Source organism: Pipistrellus hanaki (genome assembly GCF_964339955.1).
Source record: "Pipistrellus hanaki genome assembly, chromosome: 1".
Lineage (NCBI taxonomy): Eukaryota > Metazoa > Chordata > Mammalia > Chiroptera > Vespertilionidae > Pipistrellus > Pipistrellus hanaki.
The window spans coordinates 168,279,724-168,302,104 of record NC_140503.1 but is presented as its reverse complement, the minus strand read 5'-3'; the positions used below and the strand labels follow the sequence as shown (position 1 = coordinate 168,302,104).

At 35.6% G+C, this 22,381-nt stretch overlaps 1 protein-coding gene across 1 annotated transcript; it reads left to right on the top strand.

The window, feature by feature from the left end:
- Positions 1-466: 466 nt before the first annotated feature.
- Positions 467-21,399, top strand: AFM (afamin). Its single transcript, XM_084891088.1, has 15 exons — positions 467-633; positions 2,972-3,020; positions 3,325-3,457; positions 4,149-4,360; positions 5,196-5,328; positions 5,940-6,037; positions 6,809-6,938; positions 8,697-8,908; positions 12,418-12,550; positions 14,639-14,736; positions 16,185-16,317; positions 17,681-17,901; positions 19,124-19,256; positions 20,517-20,574; positions 21,256-21,399. Exons 1-14 carry the CDS (start codon positions 549-551, stop codon positions 20,550-20,552), a joined length of 1,806 nt encoding a protein of 601 aa, XP_084747214.1. The 5' UTR covers positions 467-548; the 3' UTR covers positions 20,553-20,574; positions 21,256-21,399.
- The last annotated feature ends 982 nt before the right edge of the window (positions 21,400-22,381 follow it).

The following is a 22,381-nucleotide window of genomic DNA, read 5'->3' as shown; positions in this document are numbered from 1 at the left end:
TATATTTATTCAAATTTGAGTGATTGGTTCAAATAACAAATATTTTTAAGACTATTAATCCTTATAAACTTGTTTTTCAAAAGCTTTGAATATATGGGTACCTGTTTTGCTATATGTTTACCAGAATATTTTAATTGTTTTATTTTTCTTAATTCTATTAGGTGTAAAAATTATTATTGTTAAATTTGACTTCCTTTGATTACCAACAAAATTTAATATTCCCCTAGTTGTGTTTGGTGAATTATTTACTTTAGTTCTTTTTTTTTCTTAGCATTCACAATATTTCAATTTTTTTCGGTTATTTATTTGATTAGGTATTGTGCATACTTGCTCTATGGACTTTTTTCTAACTCAATAGATTCTTTTTCCAGTAAAACACATAATTTTTTCCTAATTAATAATTAGCAAACGTTCTGCAATGTGGTTGAGTAGCAACCAAATATGAGGTTAAACAGGTTACTTTTTTACTAGTAGTGCTGGAGAATGATATAAAAACTTGATTTTCCTCAATCACATTACTTTCCTTTGTGAATGTGATTTCTAAAGAAATGGGACAATTAAAACTTGCCAGTTTTGTTGTTTTATTGTTCTTTTTGACTGAATGCCTAAACTTACCCACAAAGCCTCAAGATGGTAAGAAATTTACTTGTATATTAGCTAAGGAATGACTAAGTTGGGGTAATTTCTATTTTTAACTTGTATTCTTTCAACTTAATTTTTATTTGTGTTCTTTTTTTTTTCTCTCCCCTGCCCCTGTTAGTTTGTATATACTGATTGAATATCCGAAATTATTCCAGATTTTGTATTTTGGTGATCATAGTACCCATTCCACAGACAGAAACCTAGTTTTATGTTAGTATGGAAAGTATTGCTGGGAGATAATTTGGATTTGAAAATATTCATATTTCTCACAAATGTGGATAGTGTATAGTAAAAGCGAACACTAAATTTGAGTTGGGATTTTTCTGGAACCTTTAGTTGTTCAACATATCTCCAACAGGGTAAAAAATACCTTTAAGGTATTCTGGACCCTGCTTCTTTCAACTATATAGTTTCTAAATCTCCCCAAACCTGTACATCCCCCTGCTCACAAACCTGGCCAAGGAGTGACCTTTTGGATGAAAGGGTGACATTTATATTTCTTCTGTCCAAAGGGAAATTTTTGAACTTAATCTGATCAGAGGAGGTATCTTGTTGTAATTTCTTTGGCCTGAAAAGAGTGCCTTTTTGTAACTTGCACAAAGATGCAGTAAGTGTTTTGATTGCTACATAATGTACATAATGGCCTGAAGATGAGGAGTGTGTCTTACTCAATTTGATAGCCCACAGTGCCTGCGAGTGAGACCCAGTCACAAGGCTTGAACAAGAGTGGTCCTTCTTGAGTTTTCATTCTCATTTGCCCCTTGTAACAACTTGTTCAAAAATGCTATTGATTTTTTTCTCTGATATCTTTTGCATCTATGTTTTCCTTTGTATTTCTATTATCCTACTAAAATCAATGTCGTGTTAATTTCTCAATAAAAATCTCCTGGTGGTTTTGCTTTTTTGGTTTTTTTTTAAATTTTTCTATCCATTCATTCACTCCTCTGTCCCTCTATTTGACATAGTTCTTGTCACTTTCTATTTATTAGTCACTGTGGGAGATCCCAGCTGGTTTTTCTTAGCATATAGAATAGAGAAATAATAATTTCAGATACACATTTCAATGGCTCTTTATGGCTTCCAATTTCAGCCCAAACTCACAGCTTTCTATGCAAGACCCCCATAGTCTGGACCCAGGTCCTTTCTATTTTAAGTTCCATTCTTCTTCTTTATCGCCAATGTTCTCATCAAAGTGGATTTATTGACTTTCCTTAAAAACATACCAAAATGTCTCACATTTGTATCCACATTATTCTATCTACACAGAAAGATGAGTCTCCTTATTTTTCTGTTAGCTGAAATATTGCACTTCTTTTTTTTCAGATTCAACTCATATGTCACACCTACCATAATCCATTTTTAGTTACTCACCCAGGGATCATAAAGCATGCCTTTTAGATACTTACCCACCTTATTTTAGAATGTCATATACATTTTATTTATTTATTTTTTCAATTATAGTTTACACTCAATATCATTTTGTATTAGTTTCAGGTGTATAGTATAATGGGATTAAGAAGTACAAATTGGTAGGTATGAATAGTCATGGGGATATAAACTGCAGCATAGAGAAAATATTCAATAATATTGTGATAACTGTATGGTGTCAGATAGGTACTGGAAATATTGGGGGGAATGTTTTGTAAAGTAAATGATTGTCTAACCAATATGCTGCCATATACATTTTAAATTGCATTATACATAATCATGTTCATGAGTCACTTGTACTGTGAGAGTACTTAGGAACCTGATGTCCAAGGATGGGTCATCATTTGTTGTCTCATAATGTACAGCTCAATATTTTGTAAAAGTAGTCGTTGTGGAAAAATATAAATGTGCTTGGATTATGCTCATTGGGAGGGAATCGATGACCTAAGATTAGTCCAGAGATCACCAAAATAAGTATGTTTGGCTAGCACTGTAAATCCTACTGACCATCAACATTGCTGTATTGTAATATTACATCATCAATCAGTTTACCTTCACATTACTTTTATAGTCTTACATGATAAATACTTAACACAGAAGTGGTGCTTGTATTTCACATTTGTGACTGGGGAGCCATCGATGGCAAATCTAGTCTGGTCAGTTTGAGATGAATTCAAAGTCAACTCAATTTAATGAATGTATCTTGAAAAACAATCAGATGTGATTAAGATCCCATATTTGGTTCATATGACTTTTTTCTTCTTGTTAAATATACCAAAATATTTTCTACCATTAGTTCTCTCTTTTATACTTTGTGAACTTAAATAACCTATATAGTTATTGGGAAACTGTTAAAAAAAATACCAGGATATTTTATAATTTTAATATCTTTGCTTTTCAGATAATTTTAAAGTTACCCAGAAATTTATAGAGGACAATCTTGGATATCTGTGAGTTTCTCTAATGTCTTTTTGATGATGATGATGTTTATTATAATCTAATCTGATATATTCCAGAACTGTTAGTACTTATTAAAAGTAATTTAATTAAATAGAAACCATATAAAAAGTAAATATAGTATTAATCATAAAATTCAGATGAGGTCATTGAATTGTCAAGAAGTTGTACAATTTGTAGCCTTACACTTTGATAATTTCCTGAGGTTAGTCAACAAGTGGATGTCCCTATGAGTTTGTTGGACATTCATGGAAATTCTGCAGGTAATCATTGTGTACTCTGTTTGGACTATTGCAGCACCACCATTTCATTTGCTCAATATGTTCAGGAGGCATCATTTGAGGAAGTCGAAATGTTGGTAAAAGCCATGACAGAATACAGAGATCAATGCTTGGCCAACAGGAAACTCCCTCAGTGTTCAAAATTAGCTGTAAGTAACTTGTTTCCATTTCATAAATAAACAAGATTATTTGTCAACACAGAATTTTTGACCTGAAAAATTTAAAATAAAAATACTATATGCCCTTGTTTTATTTTGACTGGTATTTGGGATAAGGCAGTTTCCTAGGAGAGGTGCAATTCTGTATTATGATGCACAAGAGGATCCGATCATGAGCTCGCAGTCCAGGCTGTATACATAAAGTTACAGGGCAACCAGAGTCTGGCAAAGCTCAGAGAAGTACGGAGGTACCCTCCTTCCTGCCTCTCTCAATGTGTACTCTACCATCACACCCTCTTTTCCAGGCCTTTCCTGCACCAAATCACCATCTACATCTCTAAAAAAGTCTTACTAAACACCTTTACTAAATACTTTACCAATACACTCACACTCTGAGCTCATCACCTTGGGAGAGGTGGAAAAACACTGTTATGCAAGGGATTTATAAGCAGCAAATAAAAAGTACGAGGTTAGAGAGCCTCAGGATAGGATAGAAAAAGTTTCCTGAAAGTTTGCCAAAGGGATGGTTGTCAAAGGTGTGGGTCAATATCCTTAGCTGCTGAAGTTGGGAAAATTGCAATATTTTCCTGAAAGGGGGATGCTCACTAATCATTGCATCATTTCAAAATGGTGAGAAAGTATACACTGAATGAAAAATGTCTTTTTCCTCTCTGTTGTCCAGAATGATGCTTTACTAGAAGCAATATGTGCTATGGAGGGGGTGCCACAAAAGTACAACTTTTCACACTGCTGCACTAAGGTTGACTTTGAAAGAAGATTCTGTTTCTTCCATAATAAGAAAGATGATATAGGATTTCTACCTCCTCTTCCTACTCTGGATCCTGAAGTGAAATGCCAGGCTTATAAAAATAACAGAGAATATTTTCTAAGACAGTAAGTTTAATAGAAAAATGATCTAATTGAAGAAATCTCCTTAGGCTAAAGATTACCTAATATCTATTTCCAAGGAATATAGTGGTGCTCATTGAGTGATTAATTCATCCCGTGTTTATTGTGTCAGATTCTGTGTTCAGTGTTGAAAATATAAACATAAGATATGAAACCTGCTTTCAAGATCTTCTTATTAATGATGTGCATTTTCTAATGTGATAAGCCCTAGAACAGAAGTGTATACATGGTGAAAAATTGCTAGTGGAGGAAATAATATTGCCATCCAAGGGAAGGTGCAGCTTTTACTGAGAATAAAGATGAAATCAGTAACTGTTTAGCAAAACTCTGTTTTCAGTAGTACAGTAATTACAGAAACAGACACTTTTTCTGTATACTCAGAGATTGTAAATCACAAGTCTGTTTGAACATAAGTGAACTTGATCCCTGAATCTCAGATGGAGTGTGTCTAGGTAGCTGTTCTTTAAACATGGAAAGGAGAGATGCCAACCATCTGGCAGCATAGGAAGGGAAGTCAATAGCCATATCTCAATGTTCAGGATTATAACTCATCAATCTCATTTTAGAGTTGGAAATTCAATGATAAGACTGTAAATTCAATGATAAGACTGTAAATTTAATGATAATCTCCACTTTTATTGGAGACTGGATAACACTGCCATATATTGAAGATTTCTAATAGGAAGTCCTTCTTTTAATAGTACTTTGATTTTCACACTTTGATCTCCTTGTCTTTTTCTATCATTCCTTTCCCTTCTCTTGTTCCCTCTCTATTTTACCATTCTTTCATTTCTTTCCCTTCCTATTTTTTCTTTTATAGCTATCTCTATGAAGTTTCTAGAAGGAATCCTTATGTTTTCACCCCCACTCTTCTAACAAACATGGCTCATATTGAGGAGATTACTAAAACATGCTGTGAAGAACAAGACAAAGCTAACTGCTTTCAGACAAAGGTAGGGATTTCATTTATTTCATGGATAAGGATAAGGAGACACCCAACTTTCAAATTTAATTGAAAATTAAATTATAGCAAAAGAGTTGTTCACCATTTATAACCATTCTCTTCCTACTTTCACCAGTTTTCAACCCATTGACCACTTGCTCTGATCTAAATGTCCTTATTTCCTGAGACCCTTGACAGACAATCACCCATTTCCAGGGTCTCCCTTACGGCTTTGTCTTACTTGCAAATTGCAAGAAAGCTCTAGTGAATTACTATTCAGGGTAAAGTTTGACATTTTATCTATATCCTTGGCAAGTTTTCTCTTAGATATGTAACCCTAACATGGGTTCATCCCAGTAAAGAAGAAGAAGATCATAGTGTACAGCCTGACTCACTTCCCACCAAGTCAATGTAGTTATCAGAAAGACTGGCCTCACCTTTCAAATGTGTCACAAATGAGTATTTCTTCTGATATGTAAATTTATTACAATAAAAATCTCATAGATTTTTAAAAAATTTTCTGAGCAAGTTTTGGAATAATTTGGCTGACATGTAGTTAAGAGAGAAGAGAATAGTGGGATTTTGCTCTTGCTTAAACGGAATTTTCTTTTTCTCCTTCAGGCAATACGTGCCATGATATACTTAAGAGGATTATCTTCTTTTCAAAAAACCGTGTGTGGGGCATATTTGAAATTTGGACCAAAAGCCATAAAATCTACGTGAGTGTTATTATACATATCTAGTATCTACTTGTATTTTTTTTTTTGTGTGTGTGTTCCATTTTTGTTAAATTGTTGATGACTTTTTATTTATACTCTTCCTAGTTCCTCAGTCTACGTGGATAACTCAGAACCAGGGCATTGTGTTGGGATGATAAAGACTTGGGAGGTTGGGAGAGCCCAGAAAGAGAGAGGGCTAGTTCTGAGATATTTTATGGTTAGTTGAGAATATGAATTGGTCTGAGAGCTCCCAGTTAAGGAACTAAATCCTCCAAGTGCTTTAATATGACATATCTACCTATCTTTGACCTTAATGACTAGAAGACTACTTTACATGGATACATTTTATCTCAATTGCTTGCTCTAACCAATTAGTAATGGTGCTAGTACAATGTTTTAAGAAAAATTCTGAGATTTCAAGTAGATCAGCAGGACAATGGCCTGTGATGGGTTACCTATGCTGACCATAGGCTCACAACTGGAAGTGATGGTCCTAAGAGGATGAGCTTTGCTGTAAAAATTATGGGAGAGAGCACTTCTATCTGGTTGTTTTATCCTCAGTCCTGATATAGGACTCAACTATAAGCCTAGGATTTTCAAAGCTGTCATGCAGGTCATGCAATGTATAAACAGCTATTTGGTAAAGACTTATGTGAAAAAACAAGGGTACCAATACTTTTTTGCAGCTACTTACACTGTATCATCAAATAACTCCCTCTTGTCTTACTTGCTGTTCGAGATGTTTTAGTGATTTGTCAATTCTCTTTCCAGATACCTTGTTATACTTAGTCAAAAATTCCCCAAGATTGGATTTGAAGACCTTACCTCCATTCTAGAAGATGTTTCTTCCAAGTATGATGGATGCTGTGAAGGGGATACTGTGCACTGCATCCGTGGCAGGGTAAATATTCTCTAAAATCAAGTAAAGGTAGTGATTTTTACAGCCATTTTTTTAATCCTAAAGTTGCACTAATGTGTGGCTACTTTACCATAATGGAATGCGAATGTTAATATATTGTTGAATAAAAACAAAATAAATATAATAAGAAAGTAAAATGTAAAAATATATGCCCCCCCAAAAAAAAACCCCTTTTTTTTTTAATACATGGGATTGTTTTTAGATTATTCAGCAGATTTCATTTTATATGGCTAAATGTGTTTGACATAAAACTTTATAAGTATACTTGTGAACATTCATTAACACCATATTGAAATATTCTTTAATAGTGCAAATTCTACCCTGACTAGGTGATGTGGTTGGTTGGAGCATAGTCCTATACACCAATTCCTGGTCAGGGCACATACCTAGGTTACGGGTTTGAGCTGATCAATGTTCCTCACAGCAATGTTTTTTTCTCTCTCATTAGCTACTTATTTTTATATTGTTTGTTTATGGGCATGTGGATTTTATAATAGTAAGTATAATGTACTGAATTAAGATATAATTAAAGGTTTTTCTATGGAGTTTGGAGCTGAGACAAATGGATCATATTATATTTTTAATATTTTCTTTGATGCCTTTATAGAGAAATAAGAGAAACTGAATTATTGTTCATTCAAAATAGAAATGAATTCCAGACAATATGAATTCCAGATATGTATTGCCTCGAATGATAATGGCCTTAGGTGAGATGTGTATATGTTTGCAAAGACTTGCTCTCTGGTTCTATGTAGTTTATGGAAAACATGATTCCAACCCCCATTCCACTTCTCACCTCCACCCAGAGCTGCATCCCATTCTTCACCCTCAGTAAGCATCGGAAAAAGACTCTAGGCAGGAGGAAGAACTTGAGCAAAACCAGAGAGCTCTGGAATATCCTGGTGTTTTTATGGAACTCGATGAAGTTCATGTGAACTGCAATAGAGAGTAGAAACAACGTTCAGCCTCATTATGGAGAGTCAGGAGAAGGAATTAGAGGCCAGATCAGCTTATAAAAAATATCTAACTAATGTATAAATAAGATAACCTCGTCCTCTCTCTTATTTCCACAGCTTTATGTGGAGATCAGAATTGGGATGAGGGACAGGGAGCAAGACTAGGGTAGGTTTTTCTATTTTGTACATATTTGATAGTTGGAACAGCTTCAAATTAATAGTATCTATCAGAAAAAAACAACAATGAGTAGAATGGTTTTTTATGTTTCAGAAGTCTTCATCTGGTAGTTACTAGAGTGGTTCATTTGTTTACCTTTCTTTCTTTCACTTACCAAATGTTTATTGAGTTTCTAGTATGTGCTTGGCAGTGTAGTTTTAGGCCACATGGAAGAAAACTAGGATTATAGATATAACATATCTTGGTAGCTCTCATTGAAGCACAGGTAAACTCTTATGGGAAAGAAGCAATATGTAGAATTTAAAATGCCAATATACCAGAGAAATAGGGTTAAAGTATTTAAATTACTACTATTTATCAATAAATATGAACTTGTATAACAGAGCTTACTTTTCATAGTCATATCATCTAAAATCTTGAGCAAAAAAGCTTATTTTAATATGATACTTTATGTATATTAAATTAATACAAAATTTAAATAAATTATATCCATCAAAATGAAGCAATTTCAGATGCTATGCTCATGGTTGGCTTTGCATTTCATTAATGAAGGAAAATTCAGGCCCAACAAAGTTGGGAAAATAAATTCATTTCTCATTTTTACAGAGCAAGGTTATGAGCCATATTTGTTCAAAACAAGATTCTATCTCTAGCAAAATTAAAGAGTGCTGTAGTATGAAAATACCAGAGCGTGGCCAGTGTATAATTAACAAGAATAAAGATGACAAGCCAAAGGATTTATCTCTAAAAGCAGAAACATTTACTGACAAAAATGTGTGTGAAGAACGAAATGCTGACCAAGAAACCTTCATGGATAAGTAATGTAACTCCATATCGAAATTTATAAGGCAAACAGAAACTTATGATTTGATCTATTTTGGCTAATTTGGGTGGAAAGAATGGTCACCACTTAAATCATTGGGTATGATATAATTTTAAAAAATCATGGTTGTAGATTATGGTATTTTCACAATTTTAAGAAAATTCCACTGTGTTTTTATAGTGATGGCTAATATTTATTGAGTACTTAGTGTGTGCCAGATAATGGGCTAAATACTTTATATACACTATCTATTTCAATTCTTACAAGGTCATGTAAAATAAATGATTCCCCCTATGTTTTCAGATGAGGTACAGAGAAGCTCAGTAACTTGCCCAAAATTCACAGCTAAAAAAATGACAGAGTAAGGATTTGACTCCAGAAGGTTGTGGGCTTTACTGTCATAGGATGCCACCCCATCTGTTCAAGGCAAAACTAATGGACTTGGAACCAAAGGGACAAGATATATATCCTGATTGAGTCACTGGTACAAGTTAACCTTTCTGTGCTTTAATTTACCATCTATAAAATTCATGGAATATTCATTCATTCATTCATTCATTCATTCATTCATTCAAAGTTTATTGATAATGAAATATAATTCAGGAGCTTTACTAGGTTTATTAGAGGGTTTCTATATCTCCATCAGCTTTCATCAATAGGGAGTATAATATGAGAAGATACAGACATATAAATGAGTGCAAGAAATGTTCTTTTATTCCTTGCACTATATGCTAAGTAATGTGAGGGCAGAGAAGAAGGAAGTGGTCAATTGAACTTGGGGCTGCTGGAAAAGCTTGATCAGAAGAAAGTTCTTGAGGAAATTTTGGTATCCCAGGGGGTAGAGCATGGGTTGAAGTATAAAACCGCTTGGTGTATATGTGGCTATGAATAGGGTATCTGCAGAGAGAGACAGGGTAGTAAGAAGTGAAAGGGGTCAGATCATGCAGATATGCTAAGTAACAAGATGCTGCTGAAGGATTTTCATTAAAGAATGAGGAAGGACAAAATCACTTATTTTTTTGAAACTTCATCTGGAATGAATCCCAGTTTGGGGCTTAGGTGGTGGGGTAAGTAGTTTTCAGATTCAACGAGATGAAAAGCATGGGGAAGAATAAGTTTTGGGGAGTCTAATAACATATTTGAATCTATGCACATTGACTGTGAGGTGCCTGTAGAATAATTAATTGGAACTGTCAAGAGAAAATTTTGCAGGACAACCTGGAGCTCTGGAAGGAGGCCTGGACTGAAGGTACAGGCTATTGAATATTTAGCAAATTTTAAGTGCTTCTCACCTATTATATATATATATATATATATATATATATATATATATATATATATATATGTATGTATATATATACACACACAACCCTCTGAGGTTAAAATATTTTATTATTCTCATTTTATAAGCAAGGAAACTGAAGCACAGAGGTTAAGTAAATTGCTTTAAAGTCACATAGCTAATATGCAGTGGAGCCAGAATTCAAATGCAAGTAGTCTGACTCCAGACTCCTGTTGTTATAACCACTGTGATATATTGCTTCTCACAAGTCATGGTGCTAAGTCAAATTAAAGTCAACCAGCTGATAAATATAATGCATTTCACTTGAGCCTGGCAGAGGCATTTCCTAAAGGCAAGCAATTTTTATCATCATCACGATCTCCTCCTCCTCCTCCTCCTCCTCCTCCTCCTCCTCCTCCTCCTCCTCCTCCTCCTCCTCCTCCTCCTCCTCCTCCTTCTTCTTCTTCTTCTTCTTCTTCTTCTTCTTCTTCTATTTCTTCTTCTTCTTCTTCCTCCGCTGCTGCTGCTGCTGCTGCTGCTTCTTCTTCTTCTTCTTCTTCTTCTTCTTCTTCTTCTTCTTCTTCTTCTTCTTCTTCTTCTTCTTCTTCTTCTTCTTCTTCATCATCATCATCATCATCATCATCACAACATAGATAGCGTTTGAAGTATAGGGAGAAATGATAGAGCAACAATGAGCATGTTAGGTCAGAAATAGAGATTTAAAGTGCAGTCTTTCTGGGTGTGAATGTTTGATGTAAGACTTCAATCCTACCCTGCCAAGCTAGGGTAGGATTCTAAGGGTTTTTGTTTGTAACATTTTGGTGATGCTTTAGATGTAATTTTATTCTTGTGGAAAGGTCCATGACTTATGTCAGATATTAAAGGGAGCCTTTAGTTATCTGAAAGATAATCAACTCTGCTTTAGGGGATGGGAATATATCCTACAAATGGGACTGAGAAGGCAGTTGGAAAAGGAGAGATGTCAGAAAAACCAAGATGAATCAAGACAGTCAAAGGCTGCAAAGCAAAAGGGTTAAAAAATTGTTCCCTGGACTTCAAAAATTCTTGTGAGGTACTGCTCTCAAAAAACATGGAAGAGCCCAACTTCCCTCCTATGCTGGCCTGGTCACCCCTAATTGCCCTCCCCTGCAGGCTTGATTGCCCCCAATTGCCCTCCCTTGCAGGCCTGGTCTCTTCCAACTGCCTTCCCCTGCTGGCCATCTTGTGGAGGCCATCTTGTGTCCACATGGGGGCAGCTATCTTTGACCACACAAAGGCAGCCATCTTATGTGTTGGAGTGTGGGTCAATTTTTATATTACTCTTTTATTAGATAATATTATTTAAATGATCACCTGAGGAGATTTTTCTATTGATTTTTAGAGAGAGGGAGAGAGAGGGAAAGACAGAGAGAAATATTGATGTGAGAGAAACATATCAATTGGTTGCCTCCTGTACACACCCTGGCCAGGGCCTGGCCCAAGGAGGATCTGGCAACCTAGGTATCTATCCTTGCCAGAATTTAATCTGGGACTCTTCAGTCCATAGGCTGATTCTCTAACCACTGAGCATAACAGGCTAAGACAGAAAGACCATTATAATTTATTTTGAATGGGTAATGTTTTCTTAAGGTGAAGACTGTGAACAAATGAGTACTTAGAGAAGAGTTCTCTTGAGAAGAGTTTAAGAGGAGAGTTTTATAGTTTAAAAAAGAATGAAGTAGGCATCATATAGAAACTAGGTTCAAATTCTGTTTTTCCATTAATAGCAAGGTGCTTAATTGGTCAGAGACTTAGTTTCCTCAGCTATAAAATAGTACTTATCTTGAGGACTAAGTATATCTATAACTATATTTAGTTGAAAATCTGAATGCATTTTCCAGCAGAATTATACATGACCTGTATTTTCTCAAGTATTGGTGGTATGATATACTATTTCTGATGCTTTATTAATTAAATAATCTTAATAATTAATTCTAAATAGCTCTAACAATTTTATCCTCTAAGTAAAAGCATTGTTAATTTAAATCATTATATATAGAGAATTTAGGTAAAATGATCGCCTGTAGTTATATTGCCCTCCTAAATCACTCCCTGACCAAACCAGAGGAGGCATGGCATTGAGAGCAGACTTATATTAGATCTGACTAGACTTAAAAATAGCAGGATTTTGTGTTTTGTTCATTCTCTGAGTTCTAATATACAAGGTACTTTATACATCACAGGTTTCTTTATGAATACTCACGGAGACATCAAGAACTGTCTACACCAGAGCTTTTAAGAATTGCTAGTGTGTACGATGACCTCCTGAAAGAGTGTTGCAAAGCAGATAACCCTCCAGACTGTTACAGTAACATGGTAGGTTCCATTCCGTGGGCCCAGAGGAATAAACAAAACCCACAAATCAAAACAACAAACATATAAAAATTGATATCTATTCTTTAATTTAGTCTAGGGGGTAGAATATGTGATTGACCAATCTGAGTCTACTTTGAATTCAGTGCAAGGTGACCACTAAGAAGACCAAAATCAGTGGGTTATGTATAATGTTCTGAACTATTAATCCTGTGTGTTGATGAACCAACTTCCCATTAAACACTTTGCATTTGTATTTTTATTTATGTACTCTGTATCTTATTGAATCATATTGAATATTTTTATGATTGTAAATGTAATAAATGATTATTAAAGAGAATTCCAAAAGTACCATAAGTTACAAAGAAAAATATACAAACTTTCTGATTCCGTCACCAAGAAATAGTTATAATTAACATTTCTTTCATCTTTTGAATTAAAATATTCTTACACAGGGTGGGGCAGAAGTATAGTTTATAATTGTTCATATAGAAAACAATATAATAATTAATAAATAATAAGACAAGAATAATCTGTGTTTTGTGCACTCAAACCTACTTTTGCCCACCCTGTATATGAGTGTTTATCAAAATAAGATTAGAATAATATTTCTGATAGAATTTTTGAATGTGGCTTTTATTTAGTGTTATAGAAATATGTCATTAAATGGAATTTAAAATCTACTTTTCTTTAAACAGAGGTATACCATCATAAAAATTTACTTAATTGCTTTTCTACTATGTTGGGAATTTTTGATGTTTAGTTATTAGGTTATTTTTAATCTCATAAGCAAACCTGAAATATCTTTATACTCATTTTTATTAATAGTTATTATTAGTTATTTTCTTAAAATAGATTATTAGAAGAGAAATTATTAGGTTAAATATGTTGACATAAAAATTTAATATAAATGACTTAGTTAATTTCTAGAAAGTTTTTACCAGCATATAGTCCTACAAGAATACTTAAAAATGCTCATTTTACTCTCACCTTCACCAATGTTGCACATGAAAATGAACTTTACTATATATATATATATATATATATATATATATATATATATAGTGAATATATTTTAAGCAAACCTTTGATTTTTTTAATGAAATTAAGCTTTTCCCATATAATTTTAGCTATAACAATTATGTTTTCTATAAACAATTTAATCATGTTAGTTACCCATTTTCCTATTGAAATTCATGTTTTTAATATCAATTCATATATATATACTCTTTTTGTATTATAAAATTATTTGAAATTTATGATTTATTTCTCATTCATTTGATATATATGCTGTTTTTGGTTTATTTAAAAAAAATTATTCCACTTGCCATAAAAGCCAGTTTATATTCATTTATATTTGAGCAAGGAAGTAAGAAGACTTGAGGTTCGGTACAGCTCTACCCAGAGCTACCACTGTCCCTAAGGAGGAGGTCTTTTTCTGATCCTTAAATGAATCATACTGCTATAATTTTTTTATTTTACATGGAGATACAATTTGTCCCACAGCATCTACCCACTGGTGTATAGTTTTCTCTCTGGTGTTGACTCAGAAAGTGTCCAATTTTATGTCTCATGAGAGAGAGAGTTTATAAAGTATTTGAAGACAACTTTTGGAGGTTCTAATTTCCAACATGAACTAGTGAAAAAGAAGGTATAACATAAAAAAGTAAATGGGACTTAAAATATTCTTTAGCAGTACTTATTAGCTGGATCATTCTGGGCAAGTCACTATTTCACAAGTTCAGTTTAACAACTGCTCTGTCGATTTAAAGTGAAAATCGAATATATAATAATCCTTATCACCATGAGATTTGAATTACACTTTGTAAACTGGAAAGCTAAAAAATGTATAAAAGTCTGATAAAAAAAAAGTTGGACTTTCATCTTTAAGCAAAAAATATCTATAACTATAATTAATTGAGATACATATTTTTACACACACACATATAAAGAAAACTATCCTTGATTTAGTGAGTAGTATAAGCTAATAATGGTTTGAAAATAGTATATAAATTAAAAAAGCTATTTGACAACAGTTTATGATTAAATTTTAAATAAAATATTCATAAACATAATCGTTCTTATTTTCAGGAAAGCAAATTCAATGAGACAACTGAGAAAAGCCGCAAAATAGTACAACGAGAATGTGAACATTTCTATAATTTGAAGCAAGAGGACTTGAAATACCAGTAAGTTGTTTGCACAAGTCGGTTAACACTTGTGACCAGGATAAAATAAAAAGAGCCACCAAGTGTCAACATTTTAGTTCAGTCATTCAGTTATGGTGAATTCATAAACTCTGGGAAAGAATAAAACCACAAAGCCAGGAATGTACATTGAGCTAGCATAGTAAGCTCTTATCAGGAAAGAGGCTAGAAATCAAAGAAATATAGGATTCTGGAGAAACTGATTCTATAATGCTTTAGTTTTTGTTTGGACTTGTCTTTCCTACTCTCAACCCAGAATTTCTGGATTCTTCCACATCTGAAGGTGAGGGTGAGGTGAAGTAAACTTTAAGTGGTTACAATTTCCCAAGGAAAGGATGGTTTGCCAGGATTTAAGCCCATCTTACTAAGTTTGTAGAAATAACTATGGATTTGCTTAAAGCTTTAATATTTATTTTCTAGTGCTCTAGTGAACATTCATAGATAATATGCAACTTATTCTGGATTTTCTTAATTAATTTCATAGTAATCTAGTGTGTGTTGAAACCAAACATCTTCAAATCAAACAAAACACTTAAAATATTGTTTTTTGTTTGTTTAAAGTATTGCATATCTCCTTTCTTTCCTGGTTACATCCTCTGGCCACTCCCAACCTTGAGGGCAAGCTCCCATTGCCCCAGTGTCTGTGTCCATTGGTCATGCTAATATGTATGTTTACTTTGGAAACAGCCTAAGTGCCCATCAGCAGATGATTGAATTAAAAAACTGTGGTATGTCTACACAATGGAATACTACCAGGCTGCAAAAAAAGAAGGAACTCTTACCATTTGCAATAACCTGGATGGTACTGGAGAGCATTATGCTAAGTGAAATAAGCCAGTCAGAGAAAGATAAATATTACATGATCTCACTCATATGTGCGGTATAATGGTCACCATAAACTGATGAACAAAAATGGATCCAGAGATAAGATGACACTGAGCAGACTGAGTCCAACCAAAATATGTTTTAACTATTTCTGCAATCTGGCTATTTGCTGGGAAGTCACTCAGCCCATTTAAATATCTAAGTTTTTTTCATTTCAGTCTATCCTTTTCCACTTGTATTTATTAAAGTATCCCTTTACAATATTTATTACCATGCAAGGGATTTTAAGCAGGATTTTACGTTCTAGCCAAGGTATTTGCTGCCAAGGAGCTCCTCATTTCACAGGTAAAACAGGAAGGGCAAATTTGAGAGTTTCTGAGATCACCGTGAAATTAGAAGGAAACCAAAATACAGAGATCTAGAAGGCAGGGTGCAGGAAAACAGGGTGAAGAGACAGTTCTCTATCTTTTTATGAGAGAGCTGAGGTTCACATTGTCCTTACTAGTGCATTGACTGTAATCTAAAGTGTTGGGGTTTCAAGTAGCAAGACAAGGAAAAATGGGTATCTGCTTCATTCAGAACCAAACAGACAAATGTTCTTTCAGCAACCTTATCAAATTCACAAAGATAGCCCCTCAGCTCTCCACTGAAGAACTGATCTTTCTTGGCGAGGACATGGAGACAGCTTTACTCACCTGCTGCACTCTGAGTGAAGAGTTTGGCTGCGCTGATAATTTGGTGAGCATGGCCCATGTACCTAACTATTCCTACCAAACAGAATTGATACTTATAGTCATAATGTCCTCAAAATGTATACACACTTTAAGTGATGATAAAGTCAGTGTTTATTAACATATAGTTCATTTTCAAAATTTAAAAGTATCTGCAGAAATTGAATTATTTTGTTTTGTCAATGTCAATTGTTTTCAAATTGATGACCGTTTGGTCCAGGCACTGCTGAAAACCGCTCACCAATGGAATCACAAACATCAAGAATCATTGCCTTTGGTATTTGTACACCCTCGATTTGCCAACTGTTGCCAGTTTTGTACCATAAACTTTATCTTTTATGTGTCCCCATAAAAAAAATGTCTTTTCCCAAATCTTATTCTGACTCCACCTATTATTTCAAATCAGTTAATCCGGAAAAGGTGTGAAAATTAAGTGAGTTACCAGTTGTTATAGTGTGTCTACATTTTTATACACACTGAATAATTATGAAGGCAGTATTTGTACTTCAACTGCATTTTCAAACTTCCAGTAGCATTTTAGGATTAATTTCCTTTATTCAAAGCTTAATCTGGCTGAAAAGAAAGAAACGGGTATTGAGCCATCAGCTATTAAAGTGTGTATACATGTATTTGGGACACTCTGTATATGTCCTCATTGCTTTACAGAAATTATGTGTTTTCCTCTCTTTATTGTTTTTAAGGAATTGTTAAGCAAGGAATGTCAAGTTTTCTTTTTGATTCACTGAATCCAAATCCTAAGAAGAAAAAGAGAATGTCTTAAATATTTTCTTGGAGTTCTCCAAATCATCTTTCTTACCTCTTATTAATATGGAAGTAATTTGTGAGGACAAATGTTTTAGGAATCATAATAATGTTCCAGAAGGATATAGAAAACCTTATCATTTTAAGCAATGCTACAAAGTCTCCCTCTTGCCCACCAGGTCAGTCAGGGAATTGCTGTTTCCCTGGCCCTCCCAAACCAACACTGCAAGTTGAGAGTATTTTAGGGCTAGGGTGAACAGTACCCTGGGACATGTCCCAGGAGAGACATAAATCTAAGGGCCACCGTGTTTGGCTGCCACTTTCATTTAGCTGTTTGCAGCTAACAATCCCAAATTTGTACATGTGATAACAAGCAATCTATCTCTAGGCATTTGCATGGCTGTGGCTTGAAATGTTGTTATATGTAATGCCACTTAGGGCCCCGGCTCCTACTTTTCTGTGTGCATAGTGTCATGTTACACGTGCATGGGTTTTTCTGAGTAAAGTTAACAGTGGACACATAACGATTTAATGGTTCACTTAACCGTATTTCAGAGCACTATTCAAGTTTTAAAGTCCTATCTGAGTTCCAACTTTCATTGGTGCAGGTGGATTTAGTTCTTGGAGCGGTATGTGGAGTAAAGAATCGAACCGTCAACGCTGCTGTGGACCACTGTTGTAAAAACAACTTTGCCTTCAGAAGGCACTGCTTTGATGCCCTGGAAGCCGATAAAACATATGTGCCTCCATCTGCCTCTCAAGGTTTATTCACGTTTCACACAGACTTGTGTCAGGCACATAAGGAGGAGCTCCAGAGAAAGAAAGAGAGGTACTACCATTCTCTTCCACTCATCTTTTTCTACAGCGGGAAGACACATCGTGTGTTAATGGGAAGGTTTATTGTAATGGATATGTGATTTCAGTACTACAGTCCTTTTCCTTCCATCAAACTGTCCTGTCCCTCCAACTCAGAAAAACACCATAGCATATTGATTGCATCGTTTAATGTTGAAACCTAGCTAGCCTTTTCCTTTGCTGTGGACATGGAGTGTCCAGCAGAAAGTGAGTTGGGAAAGTGAATTAGGATACCCAGTAGAAAGGCTTATCCTATATAATAAAATCGTCCCTTAATTATACCATGGGCCCTTTTCTGTTTTGAATCATCCCTTATTTAAAACAAACAAACAAATAAACAAACAAACAAAAAACAGACCCCAAAAACAAAAAACAAAAACAAAAACAAACTGCAGAATGAATGGTTCCCATGATGCACCAGGGGAAGACGCTCAACGCAGGAGCTACCCCCTGATAGTCATTATGCTCCCACAGGGGAGCACTGCTCAGCCAGAAGCCAGAAGCCAGGCTCATGGCTGGCATGCGCAGCGGAGGTGGTGGGACTCTCTTCGGCCTCCACAGCAGTGCTAAGGACCCCTTGGGGGAGCAGTCGGACATCCTATGAGGGGTTCTGGACTGTGAGAGGGTGTGGACCAGGCTGAAGGGACCTCCCACCAACCCCAGTGTATGAATGCCATGCACGGGGCTTCTAGTAGGATTATAATGAATCAAATTTTCTTAAGAGAATGCCCTGAGAATCTTACTTAGTGTTTGAAATAAGGGGAGGCCTAAAAGTGACAGGAATCTTACTTTTATTTTCTTAGGCAATACTATAAATGTCAAGAAATAGACTAGTTTTTAGGTTTAGGCAAAGTCTGTATCAAGTGGAGTGGAAGTAAATTTTCTAGGAAGATCAAATGTAGTCACATATTCTATAATACCGTGATAATGAAGACATAAAATATATTCACATTTTTTTATACTATCTTGCTATACAAAGCCCTATAAAGAATGTTACCATGGAAATCCGTTCCATAAGTTTAACAGAAACATTTCAGGAGAACCTTTCAAAAGTGGGGACCTTTTAATTTTTTATACTCATTCAAATTGAGACCCCTCCCTTCCCAAGATATACGATACTATGACAAGCATTTTGGAGAAGAAGAACTTAAGAAATTTTTTTATAACTAATTCTATTTGACATCTTTGGGTCACAGGTTTCTTGTGAATTTAGTGAAGCTAAAGCCTGAACGTACAGATGAGGAGCTGCGGTCATCGCTTAAGGAGTTCACTAACCTAGTGGACAAGTGCTGCAAAGCCGAGGAGCCGGAAGCCTGCTTCAAAGACGAGGTAGTTACCTCTATTTTCCCCTGGAATTATCCCGGTGTTCCCAAATAACATGCAACAGAACTCCCCACAGGGTTCCAACTCATCCCCCCATGACTCAGAGGCTGATCTTAGAGGGCGTCTTTGCTACACAGCTACTATGCAGCCTGTCACTGATAGGGTTTTGGCTCTGTCTCCTTGGTGACAACATGGTGTAAGAAAAGATGTTAGGAAAACCTGGGTTCAGATGCCACCAGTCTTAGAATGAACTGCAGTTCATCACCAGTAAATAAGGATGGTTGGCAATCATTGTCCCTTAATTATACCATGGGCCCTTTTCTGTTTTGAATCATCCCTTATTTAAAACAAACAAACAAATAAACAAACAAACAAAAAACAGACCCCAAAAACAAAAAACAAAAACAAAAACAAAACAGCAGTCAAACTGACTTGGGAAGAAAATTAATCAACTTCACAGGCAAATGTAAAGGGCATGAGTATGTCAAGTCTTTCAGGCATTAGTATGTGAAGTCTCTCATCTTCCTGACCTTGTCCCACCATCCCTAGGTGGAGAAAAGATGTGTTTGAAGTGAGGAAGTGGGAGGTAAGGGTAGGAGGGAACGAGGAAAGAGAGGACATGTGTCCTGCTTCTTCTCACTCCAGTGACCAGTCTGACGGACACACTGTGGTGTCCAGGCATCCTCAGTTCTTGTGAATGCAGCCCCAGTGATGGCTCCTTGGAAGTACTTCTTCACCCTTTGCCAACATTGTTTATCACCATTTCTTATGTAGCAACACCAACTCTACTCCAGCCTTCCTCACAATTCACACACACACTGACTTTGTGCACAATCGGTAATTGTGCACATTCACAGGCGCACACACACCCGCGGCTTTCATTTCGGTTGAGAACCCTCTGTGCTTGCATTGAGTGCTTAGTCTATGAGAAATTTATTTTGAAACAAGTCATTAGTTTTTTTTAAAAAAAGATGTTTAACTTAATTAGGGCATAAGTCAATATCTAGCATCTAACCGAGTGACTGTGTACCTGAGGCAGCGTGAAAGGAGGGATAAATTCACTGGCAGTTCATGAAAGGCTTGGGGTGTCTGGACTCAAATTCATGTGAAGAAAGAGTGTTCACTGTCTCTCTGCACAATATGTGAATAGTTTAATTTTTATTTCCAAAATTCAAGGCATCATGCTTCTCTAAATTTAAATAATGTCTTAAATTTTAATTAATTAATTAATTTACTTACTTACTTATTTCTGTTTCTCCCTCTTAGGGTTCAAAATTGGCAGCCAAAAACCAGGCTTCTTGAGAAATAAAAAAGAACAAGCAAGGTAACATTTCAATCAAATGACAAATGTGTTTGTAGCTTCTCTGGTTGTCCCGGCTTCCCCATCCTAGTGCGCCAGGTCTATTTCTGGTTTATCCCACACGCCTTGTACTAACAGACCCTGATATTGAACCTGTGACGTTCCTCTGGGTGCCTACCATTCCTAGTGGGCTGGCACTGCCGCCCTGAAGATCAAATGTAGTCACATATTCTAGAATATGTGTCCAGCAGTTTTCTAAATAACCCAAAGGCACCCACTCCTCTGGCTCAGCTGTTACGCTCTGCTCTCTGGACCAGAAACGGGAGACAATTAAATGTCTGGATGTTGACAGAGAGAGGAGGGGTTGGCATGGCAGACAAGCCTCACAACCTGTTCCAAGAGTCCTACTGCAGCATTTACATAAACAAAAAGCAATGCTGTGATTTCAAAAAAATATATAGATAGATGTGCTTTCTTCTGCACATTAGGTGATATTCATATACAAATTCTAGGAACAAAATGTTGCGTAGATATAACAATGATATTCAATGCCCAGGAAAAGAGACATGGCCACTGTAGGGAATAGGTTTGTATCTACAAAAGGCAGAACACAGCTATTTCTATACACATGACTTTCCATCACCCAAGCTATAATATTTCACATTCTTTTGTTTCATAAGATACTATTTTTTTTTTTCTTCCCAGGTTGTGGAGAAAAGAGAGGAAGAACAATTTACCCACTTCCAGCTGTCCTGAAATTTCATTTTCTGAGAAGAATACAGTAAAAAAAAAAAAAAAACTTACCTAAAATGTTATTGTAACACAAAATATAGAGTTATTTCTCAAAGACTGATGTCATGTGTTTTATTCCATCAGTATCTCTGGCTCACTGGCTAAATCTATTCCGTAGACAGAAGGATTCAAATAGCAAAGGTGTGGGCATAATCCTCACAGACTCCCTTCTTGCTGCTATTGGCAAGGAAAAGGGGAGTTGAGGGCTCCCAGCATTGCTGCTGCTGCTACTACTACTATTATCAACTGTCACTTAATGCTTTCCATGTACCAAACACTGTCCCTAGGTACTTTTCAGGCATTATCGCATTTAATCCTAACAATCTATGCAGTATACATCATTTCTATTCTTATTTTACAAGTAGGGAATCTGAGGCTTGGGGAGATAACTAATTCATTCAGGGTCATATGACTCATAGTTGGCAGAATCAAAGTTTGAGCCCTCTAATTCCAGAAGGATATTCTTAGCCACGTACCCACAACCTCTCAGGTCTGGCCATGCTGCATGCCTTATAAACTCTGTTATTTAGAGAGAAGGAAGACTGATAGTGACTCTTCTCACCCTCCATCCCAAGCCAAAATTTCTGTGATGTTGCAGCTGTAAGTGTGTGGCAGTGATGTCTAAGCAGAGGGAGTGATAAGAACTGGGAATCCAGGAAGTGAAGGTTGATCATTGGTGCCGGGTCTGACCATCCTTACCAGTCTCTTAACTTTTAAGGCTTTAGTGTTTCAATGTCTGAAAGTGAAGATGATGATCACTTAATAAGTAATACTTGAGACTATTCACAAAGTTTTTTTGGTATGGCATGGAAGGCATAATGTTTGGGATTCTTATTCACTTATTCAACAAATATTTATCAGACTCTTATTGTGTGTCAGATATTGTGGATACAAATGTGAGTTAACTAGACATGGTTCTTGTGTCTTGCTGGGCAGGGGGGAAGGTCCATAAGCAAGCAATCACACATGTCATAGGTGCAGAGCTGGGAAAAGGGCCCTGCTGTGGTACACACTGCACAGGTCTAAGCTGAAGATACAG

Bases quoted from the DNA above. Each gene is read 5' to 3' on its own strand.
- AFM (XM_084891088.1), top strand. From the start codon at position 549: ATGGGACAATTAAAACTTGCCAGTTTTGTTGTTTTATTGTTCTTTTTG. The intron at 6,939-8,696 runs GTAAATATTCTC...TCATTTTTACAG, and splicing joins TGCACTGCATCCGTGGCAGG to AGCAAGGTTATGAGCCATAT. The intron at 17,902-19,123 runs GTACTACCATTC...TTTGGGTCACAG, and splicing joins CTCCAGAGAAAGAAAGAGAG to GTTTCTTGTGAATTTAGTGA.